The 10,965-nt window shown below is 40.7% G+C and overlaps 1 protein-coding gene across 5 annotated transcripts in view; it reads left to right on the top strand.

The window, feature by feature from the left end:
* The window catches only part of LOC137323113 (dachshund homolog 1-like), a 427,393-nt gene extending 416,757 nt beyond the window's left edge, over positions 1-10,636 (top strand). For all 5 annotated transcript variants that reach the window (XM_067986551.1, XM_067986553.1, XM_067986549.1 and 2 more), the window contains one exon: positions 7,289-10,636. Coding sequence is in view for 1 of the 5 variants with exons in the window: in XM_067986550.1 (XP_067842651.1) it covers positions 7,289-7,326 (38 nt within the window). In the remaining 4 variants the exon portion in view is untranslated. The remainder of the gene's footprint in view (positions 1-7,288) is intronic.
* The last annotated feature ends 329 nt before the right edge of the window (positions 10,637-10,965 follow it).

Genomic DNA, 10,965 nt, shown 5'->3' on the forward strand with positions numbered 1-10,965 from the left:
AAGCCAAACAAAAAAAAAATCAAAACATTTGTTTTTACAATCCTGCTCATCTCTAATTAGCTGCTTCCTGTTTTAAGTAAACTAAATAAAAGGGATTAGGAATTTGTACCAAGTCATTGCCAAGTGTTCCCCGATGTTTGTTTGCTTTTTATTTTGACTTCTCCCGGCTGCGTTATCAGCTCCTGATGGAACATTACCACTTGTTTGTCATCAGCCTCTTTTGTGTTACTTTTTAAAAAATGATTAGCGCACCAGGTTAGGACATGACTGTGAAATTAATTATACTTTTTTTTCCAGGCACAGTATTGTTTAAAAATAAATCCCAGCCTTGAGATACATCAAAAGGAGGCAGGCCAGTCCAAATAGAGGCAGCTAATGGCTGTAGGACAAGTGAGGTTATATGCATTCAGAACTGCACGTAGGCCCGATCTTTCAAATGGACAAAGCAGCTCTTCTATTTCAGGTGTTAGGGAAAATAAAGAAAGACGCTAGTTAATTCAGGCCTCTTGTGCATCCCTGATTTTCTTCCCTCCACCATTCACGCCCGTGCTTTCAGCTGCCCGGGCCCTAAACTCTGGAATTCCCTCCCTGAACCTCTCCGCCTCTCTATCTTTCTCTCCTCCTTTAAGATGCTATTTAAGGCCTACCTCTTTGACCAAGCCTGTCCTAATATCTCCTTGTGTGGCTCGGTGTCAAATATTGTTTGATAACGCTCCTGTGAAGTGCCTTGGGATGTTTTACGATGTTAAAGGCGCTATATAAATGCAATTTGTTGTTGTAGCGAGAAAATAGCTACCGTTGGTTAAAAAAACTGGAAATGCAGCTTATTAACCACTTTTTTCAGTGAGTACAGCTCTCATTTTAAGCTGAATGGCTGTAAACCCTGATATGACTGAAATTATAATGTAAAAAGCTATACAGGGACCTTATCTGTTCAAGCCACGGCAGGTGGGATATATTTTATACTTGACATCTTAAAGGCATGGAACATTCATCCATCTGTTAGGAGAGCATTATGCAAACATGCTGATAGAGGATATATTAGCTTTTATACAGGACCCAGTGACAGCAGATTAAACCTCACTATTCTGGAACAGTGTATTACAAATCTATCAGCAAATGCATTTCTGTAGTAGTCTCCTAAATATTCAAATACTGGTGTCGTGCAGATAAAGCAGTTTATTCTGTACCTAACTTGAAACAGTAACACTCATTGAGAATAACTGATTGATGGGAGTATCCAACAAAGCTGAAAAAACAATCGAGGTGTTCTGATGTGCCATAAACCACTATAGTGATTTAACTGTCACCAGATCCCCTTTGCACTTACACTTAAAAAGAAAAAAAAGTGCAGGGCTATGGGGAACGAGCAGGGGATTGGGACTAAGTCGATAGCTCTTGCAAAGAGCCAGCACAGGCACGGTGGGCCAAATAGCCTCCTTCTGTGCTGTAAGATTCTACGTACATGCAGGGTGTTTTTAAAGGAACAGGCTAACTTGAAATGACTAAATTTGGGCAAAGTTTTGGGTGTTCAGCAAAATGATCAAATTGTTGCCATTTAGGTGTGGAATTTGGTTTATCCCTTTAACCAGCTGTACAAGAAATCTAGGTAGTCCGTTACCTGTAAGTTCATGACCTTGTACGTCCAAGCACCTGAAGTATTTCTGTCTCTCGGTACATTTATAGGGAAGAATGTTTACAATCTTCTATGAATCCTACATGTTTAAGGAAGGAAAAGAAAAAGCACTGTGCTATTTTGATACTCTAACCTGTTCTCTGTAATGTTATCAAAGGTAGATTTGCAATCCGGGGACATGGTACATGTTTATCACAGAAAGATTTGTAAGGCTGAGCTGTGAAGAATTATGCTACTTTATGTGAAATCCTACCAGACAAACCCAGTTGGAAGGAGTTTTAATTCCTCAGCTTTAAAGTAGTCAATAGAATCAAAAGCTGCAGAAGCTGTGATCAATGGCACGTTTTTTACAATCAGCTTCTGCTTCCAAGTGTGGAGTTTAGTTTAAAAAAAAACAACCGTTGTGAGTTTATAGTGTTCTTCAATGAGAGATCATAGAATCTGACAACACAGAAGGAGACCATTCAGCCCATTGTGCCTGTGCCAGCCCTTAGAGAGCTGTTCAATTAGTCCCACTCCCCTGCTTTTTCCCCATAGCCCTGCAATTTTCTCCCCTTCAAGTATTTATCCAATTCCCTTTTGAAAGTCACTACTGAATCTGCTTCCACCACCCTTTCAGGCAGTGCTTTCCACATCATAATAACTCGCTGTGTAAAAAAATTTCTCCTCATCTCCCCTCTGGCTCTTTTGCCAATTACTTTAATCTGGGTCCTCTGGTTACCGACCCTCCTGCCAGTGGAAACAGTTTCTCCTTATTTACTCTATCAAAACCCTTCATGATTTTGAACACCTCTATTAAATCTCCCCTTAACCTTCTCTGCTCTAAGGAGAACAACCCCAACTTCTCTAGTCTTTCCATGCAACTGAAGTCCCTCATCCCCGATACCATGCTAGTAACTCTCCTCTGCACCCTCTCTAAGGCCTTGACATCCTTCTTAAAGTGTGGTGTCCAGAATTGGACACAATACTCCAGCTGAAACCTAACCAGTGATTTATAAAGGTTTAGCATAACTTACTTGCTTTTGCACTCTAAGCCATCACTTCTGTTCGAACTGTTCAGAGTTTAGAATCATAGAATCATAGAAAATTTATGGCACAGAAGGAGGCCATTCGGCCCATCATGTCCGCGCCGGCTGAAAATGAGCAACCCAGCCTAATCCCACTTTCCAGCACTTGGTCCGTAGCCTTGTAAGTCATCGAACTTCAGGTGCACATCCAGGTAGTTTTTAAATGAGTTGAGGGTTTCTGCCTCTACCAACCCTTCAAGCAGTGAGTTCCAGACCCCCACCACCCTCTGGGTGAAAATAAATTTCCTCAGCTCCCCTCTAATCCTTCTACCAATCACTTTAAATCTATGTCCCCTGGTTATTGACCTCTCTGGAAATAGGTCCTTCCTATCCACTCTATCTAGGTCCCTCATAATTTTGTACACCTCAATTAAATCACCCCTCAGCCTCCTCTGTTCCAAAGAAAACAACCCCAGCCTATCCAATCTTTCCTCATAGCTAAAATTCTCCAGTCCAGGCAATATCCTCGTAAATCTCCTCTGTACCCTCTCTCCTTCCTGTAATGTGATGACCAGAACTGTACACAGTACTTAAGCTGTGGCCTAACCAGTGTTTTATACAGATCCAGCATAACCTCCCTGCTCTTATATTCTATGCCTCGGCTAATAAAGGAAAGTATTCCATATGCCTTCTTAACCACCTTATCTACCTGTCCTGCTACCTTCAGGGATCTGTGGACATGCACTCCAGGTCCTTCACTTCCTTTACACTTTTCAGTATCCTCCCATTTATTGTGTACTTCCTTGCCTTGTTTGCCCTCCCCAAATGCATTACCTCTCCGGATTGAATTCCATTTGTCACTATTCTGCCCACCTGACCAGTCCATTGATATCTTCCTGCAGTCTACAGGTTTCTTCCTCACTATCAACCACATGGCCAATTTTTATATCATCTGCAAACTTCTTAATCATGCCCCCTATATTGAAGTCCAAATCATTAATATATATCACAAAAAGCAAGGGACCTAGTACTGAGCCCTGTGGAACCCCACTGGAAACAGCCTTCCAGTCATAAAAACACCCGTTGACCATTACCCTTTGCTTCCAGCCACTGAGCCAATTTTGGATCCAATTTGCCACTCTCCCTTGGATCCCATCGGCTTTCACTTTTTTGACCATTCTGCCATGTGGGACCTTGTCAAAAGCCTTGCTAAATTCCATGTAGACTACATCCTCTACGGCAAGTATATCCTTTCTTAGGTAAGGAGACCAAAATTGTACACAATACTCCAGGAGCAGTCTCACCAAGGCCCTATATAATTGCAGTAAGACAGCTTTACTCCTGTACTCAAATCCTCGTGTAATAAAGGCCAACATACTATTTGCCATCCTAATTGCTTGCTGCACCTGCATGTTAGCTTTCAGTGACTCATGTACAAGGACACCCAGGTCCCTTTGAACATCAACATTTCCCAATCTCTCACCATTTTAAAAAATACTCTGCATTTCTGCTTTTCCTACCAAAGTGGATAACTTCACATTTTTCCACATTATATTCCATGTGCCATGTTCTTGCCCACTCACTTAGCCTGCATACCCACTTGAAGCCTCTTTGCATCCTCCTCACAACTCACATTCCCACCCAGTTTTGTGTCATCAGCAAACTTGGAAATATTACATTTGGTTCCCTCATCCAAATCATTGATGTAGATTGTGAATAGCTGGGGCCCAAGCACCGATCCTTGCGATACCCCACTAGTCACAGTCTAGTCAATTCCTAGGGGGTGATTTTAAACCCCAAGAACGGGTGGGTTGGGGTAGTGTGGGAGTTGATAATAGTTGTTTTTTTGGGTTGCAACCGCAAAATTTTCGGACTTTGCGTTCCTAGTGGGAAGCCTGTACTTTTACGCGCCAACGTTAAACCCAGAAATAAAGCCGGGTAGCGGTCGTGACCCAAAAAACAACTATTTTCAACTCCCACCCGTCCCCAACCCACCTGTTCTTGGGGTTTAAAATTACCCCCTTATTCTCTGTTTTCTGCCTGTTAAGCAATTCTCTATCCATGTCAGTATATACCCCCAATCCTATGTGCTCTAACTTTGTTCATCAACCTCCTGTGTGGGACCTTATCGAAAGCCTTCTGAAAATCCAAATACACCACATCCACTGGTTCCCCTTTATCTATTCTACTAGTTCCATCCTCAAAGAACTCCAATAGGTTTGTCAAACATGATTTCCCTTTCATAAATCCACGTTGACTCTTCCAAATCCCATTATTATTTTCTAAGTGTCCTATTTTCACATCCTTTATAATAGATTCTAGCATTTTCCCTACTACTGATGTCAGGCTAACAGGCCTGTAGTTCCCTGTTTTCTCTCTCCTTCCTTTCGTAAATAGTGGGGTTACATTTGCAACGCTCCAATCTGCAGGAACCATTCCAGAATCTATAGAATTTTGGAAGATGACAACCAATGCATCCACTATCTCTATAGCCAGGTCTTTCAAAACCCTGGGATGTAGATCATTAGGTCCTTGGGATTTATTGACTTTCAGTCCCATTAATTTCTCTAGTATTATTTTTTTACTAATACTAATTTCTTTCAGTTCCTCATACTCGCCACACCCTTGGTTCGCTAGTATTTCTGGGAGGTTTTTTGTGTCTTCTTCCATGAAGAATGGAATTTTAATTTCACCCCTGCACCTTTTATACTCCTCTAGGCTTTCTGTAGTATTGAGTTCTCGGTGTCTGACATCAGCTTTCCTTTTCTGCCTTATCTTACCCTGTATGCTCCTTGACATCCAGGGGGCTCTTGATTTGGCAGCCCCACCCTTTATCTTTGTGGGAACATGTTTACTCTGCACCTCTTGAATTTTCCCCTTGAATGCCTCCCACTGCTTTGACATTGATTTACCTTCAAGTAGCTGTTTCCAGTCCACTTTTGCTAAATCACTTCTTAACTTAGTAAAATTGGTCTTTCCCCAATTGAGAACTTTAACTCCTGTTCTATCTTTGTCCTTTTCCATAACTATGCTAATACTAACTGAATTATAATCACTACCACCAAAATGCTCTCCTATTGATACTCCTTCCACCTGCCCAGCCTCATTTCCTAAAACTAAATCCAGAACTGCCCCCTCTCATGTTGGGCTTGCTATCTATTGGCTAAAGAAGTACTTCTGAATGCAATTTAAGAATTTTGCGCCCTCTATACACTTCGCATTGTTTGTGTCCCAGTTAATATTGGGGTAGTTGAATTCCCCTACTCTTACTGCCCTACTGTTTTTGCACTTCTCAGAAATTTGCCTACATATTTGCTCTTCTATTTCCTTCTGACTGTTTGGGGGTCTATAGTACACGCCCAGTAGTGTGATTGCCCTTTTTTGTTCCTTAGCTCAGCCCATATGGCCTCATTTGATGATCCTTCTAACATATCATCCCTCCTCACAGCTGTAATTGTTTATTTAACCAAAATTGCCACCCCCCTCCTTTTTTATCCCCTTCTCTATCTCGTCTGAAAATCCTGTAACCTGCAGCATTGAGCTGCCATTCCTGCCCCTCTTTAAGCCATATTTCTGTAATAGCATAGTTTGAAGGAATGCCTTCACCTGTGATGCAAAATCTGCCCTGTGTATTATGGGATGTTACACCCCTGTATAGCACAGCAGTTACCACTCATTTTTTTCCGAATACAATGCGGCTTTAAGCATCTTTACTGCATTAATAAACCATGCCCATTGGTGGAGAGCAAATTCTTCCATTTTTTAGTTGCGTGGTGCCAACTGTCTGTTCATCCTGTGCTCTACATTCTCCCATGCACCTGGTATAGATTCACCTTCAGCTAAACCTGCAGTGTTCATCTCATGCTCCAGAGTCAGACCAGAACAGAAGCTCACGTCTCTATCCATGGAATCTGGGGTTTCCTTCTATCATGGCCTTTTCCTACCTTGATCTGTGCCATCTAGCGACAAGCTAGACTGTTGTTCTTTTTTGTCTCTTTACCCCCCTCTCCCCATAGTCCCCAATTTTCTCAAGAAATTGACTCAGGTTGGGGTGGAGATCGATAGGTACCAGCGACCTTCTAGTACCTCGCTGCAATAGTCTCTTTTTCATGTTACGTGAGCATTGGCAGAATATTTGACCATGTCATTATGACCGTGACATCACAGCTGAGCTCAATCATGCCTTCACCTCATGGCCACACACATGCACTTTCCAGCTCCATTTATTGAACAGTGATCAGGAGTAGGAACCCTGACTGAATTTAACCCTCTCTAACCTAGTGTTGTTGACACCGTTGTAGCTCCCCCACTACATAGAAATACATAGAATTTACAGTGCGGAAACAGGTAATTCAGCCCAACTGTTTGTGCTCCACACAAGCCTTCTCCCACCCAACTATCACCATTGTGCAACTGTATAAATGAACGCTAAAGGATTTGTCCCAAATTGGTGTAAATTAGGCCACCCTGCATGTCTTGGTTAGTGAAAATACTCAATAGAGTAAAGGTCATATATGGAAATTCTCCACCATTCTCATTTTTGCTGGCCTATGTGGTGTAACACTTTCTAAGCCCTAAAACCAGGTCCATACCTTATTGATTACATTTGGGTCACCAATCTGTGTTATTTTCTTTTTTCTTTCAGATGGAAGGATGTATCTGAAGTCAACAGTCATGTATTGAGACAACTGCGCAGAAACACGCCACATGGCACAAAAAGACAATTAGGAACACGAAAAAAAATGTAAAAAGACGAAACAAAGTCCTCTATGAACAAGCGGGTTAACTGCGCTTTCGAGGCAGCTTTACCCAGTCTGCATAACTATGTTACCTTGTCATCCATGAAATGTTTGATGTATTACGACGACAGTCCTCTCTAGCAACTGATCTATACGGCAGAACTCTCCGAAGCAGACACTGCTGCTGAATATGAAATAACCAAACTCAAATAGTGACTACCTTCAGGAGGTCACTGCTGGCAGACACACATGAATAGGTGGCTCAAATGCGAGCTTTGTGCTTTTTTAGAGTAAACCATGACCAGTGCTGACAAGTACAGTGTTAAGCACATCACGCAAAAAAAACTCACCAGTAGTGAAAAAGAAGTGAACAACTGTTTTTTTTAACCTGTTCTTTATCCCCCTCCTCCACTTCTCTTTTTGTTGTTATTGTTGCTGTGTTCAAACCAGCAAGAAAGTTTCTAGATGGTACTTTCCTGAATTCAATAGAATTTTATTACAAATCAAGCAATGCCACAGCAATGTGAATAGGATACTCTTGCAATGAACAGAAGATGAGTGTTTCAACAGGAAAAAAATGAGCGAGAGAGAGAGAGAGAATGCCGCATTGGTATTCAGGCAAAATCTACCCACAGAAGATAAACCTGGCATTGAGATTTCTCACCTTTCGGAAACAAAACTTAAAAAAACAACACAAAAAATTAAAGTGAATGTAAGTTGTTTTAAAAGTCACAAAAAAGTATATTTGTGTGTTCCACACAGACAGACATTTGTGAATACTGTTTGCTTCTTTTAGCCAAGCTACTGGTCGTGTGTATATAATATGACACAGGGAAGTAATGTGTATGCAGTAGATTACTAGAAAAAAACCCACAGTACTTTTGAAATTTAGATGCTGATATGTTTTGTCACTCTGTTTGTTCCAGAAACTGCAATTTTTAGTTTTAAAGCTCATTAACAAAGCATGCAGGCATGTAAATATTTGTTCTCAAGTCACAGTATTACTGAACGGGATCTTTGACGTCTGCCGTGTGCCTCTGCAAAAATCAGCACGATGGGTCGAAAGTCCTCCCTCGCCTGTCACTCACGTGAGGAGAACTTGTCTCTGCTCTTTGATACAGAACTGATGATATTAATTAAGATTTGTGGCAGTTGCAGCGAGTTGGATCAAAATGCCACAGAAATGTTTCTCTTTTTTTTTATTATTATTATTTTCGCGTCACCTTGAGGCGTTTGCTCTTCAAAAAAAAATAGGAACTTTGCAACACTTGATGTAACAGTTGAAACAAAAAAAACCTAGCTGAGTGGTGAGTTGAAGTCTGTATCCTCCCTGTGTAATAGGGAAGGATGGTTATGTGTAATTATCACTGTCTTTGATTAACTGTGTGTTCACCTTTGTGCAAATAATTGGAAGTAAACTCCGACACAGTGCTAATTTGGTAGTGTAGCTTTTTCTGTTAATTTTGCCTTTGTTCACTGCCATGGTAACCCTTAAAAGACTGTCCTTGCAAAAAAAAACAATCTGTCACTGTTGACCACAGTGTGCAGAACAAGTCAAACTGTAGTTTATTGTACCTTGTCATTTTTCATGGTCATTGGTGAACTTTGACCACCAGATCGGACAAGTTGGTAGGTGTTAAAAGGCCCTCAGAATTCTTTCAAATTCACAGCTCGACAAAAGTTTCCCTTGCCAAAGGATCATCTATTCAATTGGGCTTGTGAAATCTGGTTGGATTCTTCAAGCAGTTTTTAGCAAGGGATACAGGAATAGAGAAGCTATATTAAACTTCAAATCACCGGTCAGAAATATAGGATTAAACACCAGTGCTGGAAAGAAAAATGATCAATGTTGTTGTGACCACCATGAGTCTGACTGAATCTACCAGCTTGTTTTCTATATAGAAAGAAGACGTCTAGATACTTGAAACAATCTAAGAGCAGTTCTGAATGAACTGGATCCAGGAATTTGGCAGGAAGATATCTTTTGAATATACAGAGTAACAATTAACTCAGCATGAGGTTTAGTATCTAGGTGGTGATTATGGCATGACAGATGTCTGAAGAAAGGTAACATGCACATATAGCAGAATAGGTCGCACCTGTGTGATAATCGAAGGCATTATCTGGCGGGTGAAGGGATACCACTTTTCCATTGGCACATGCCCTCCGCCTACTCTACTTTACAGGCATAGCATCTCAAGACTTGCAAAAGGGAGTAAAAAGGGAGCTGCTTGTTTTTCTTTGTTGCCGCGATGGTCTTGAAAGGGTTAACAGCTGTCTTGATGTGCATTCTGGTAAGGAAAGCAAACTTAATTGTCCATGTGATCTTTTTTTTTAAGACAAGAAAAAAATATATAAAAACTCTTACCTAGCATTTGTTGTTCCTCTGCTCCTTGCATAGAGTCTTTATTTTAATGTAGATCACCACTGGGACAATTACCAAACAGGACATTCCCCACTCCCCCATACACTTAGTACAAGTGCCGTGTCTCGCATCTCAACAGTTAACATGCAACCGTCAAGACAACAGATGAAACCATACTCTGCCAATCTAAATCGGACATTCCCACATTCCAGTTAGCGCACTTATTCGTGTGGCTGGCACTTTGATGGTTAATGGCCGGTCATCTTTTGTTGATCTGTTGAGATGCCAAGTAGTTTTGGTTTTGGAAACAGAAGTGAAAAAGGTAACGGAAGCCCCTAGCAGCCCAGTACCAGAGCTGATAGACGGCTTCAAAAGAAAGAATATTCTAGAATATGAATGCGGGTTTTCAAGCAAAAAGTCATAGGAAGGTTGTGTTGTAGGTTGTCTTTTTTAAGTACAAAATTACCCCAGTTCTGTTGTTTATTAAACTCCGTTCATTGACTCTCAGTACAATGCATTTTCACGTTATTGTTTATATGCTTTTCATCTTGAACATATTAATGTTTAGGTATCCTGTATTATAACCACATTTGCGCTCTATGCAAGCCCTTGGAACAGAACACACTCATCTTCAACAAGGACATACGAAAATTGTCTATTTTTATCTATATATTTAAAGTTTTCTAAAAAAAAATGGTTATTACGAATTTTGTTGTACAAAATCTGTACAAAAAAAATCTGTTTTTACATCATAATGCAAGAAATCGAGATTTTTCTATGGTAGCTTAGTTATTTGAGCCTGGTTTAAATGTGAGAACCACGTTTACTGTATTGTATTTAATTTTCTTTCTTTTCAACAATCTGCTAATAAAATTGTCTGAAATCTCCATTTGACGTCTACAACTTTATTGTTTCCTTCCATCGAGCCCTCAGACATTTTGTCTGGCTCATTTCAAGAAGTCTGTCCTGGCTGAGGTTTTCTAAGTAAATACAATGTTACTGGTACACACAGGACTATGGGGAACGAGCAGGGGAGTGGGACTGTTTCACAGAGCTCTTTCTAAGAGTCGGCACAGACACAATGGGCCGAATGGCCTCCTTCTGTGCTATATGATTCTATGACATTAAAAAATGGTAGGTTAGGCACCTAGTTTTCCTTTTATGAACAGTGTTGTTAAACTGCAGGTCCTGGTTTGAGTATAACAGATGTCTATAAAG

This window comes from Heptranchias perlo, chromosome 6, assembly GCF_035084215.1.
Source record: "Heptranchias perlo isolate sHepPer1 chromosome 6, sHepPer1.hap1, whole genome shotgun sequence".
Lineage (NCBI taxonomy): Eukaryota > Metazoa > Chordata > Chondrichthyes > Hexanchiformes > Hexanchidae > Heptranchias > Heptranchias perlo.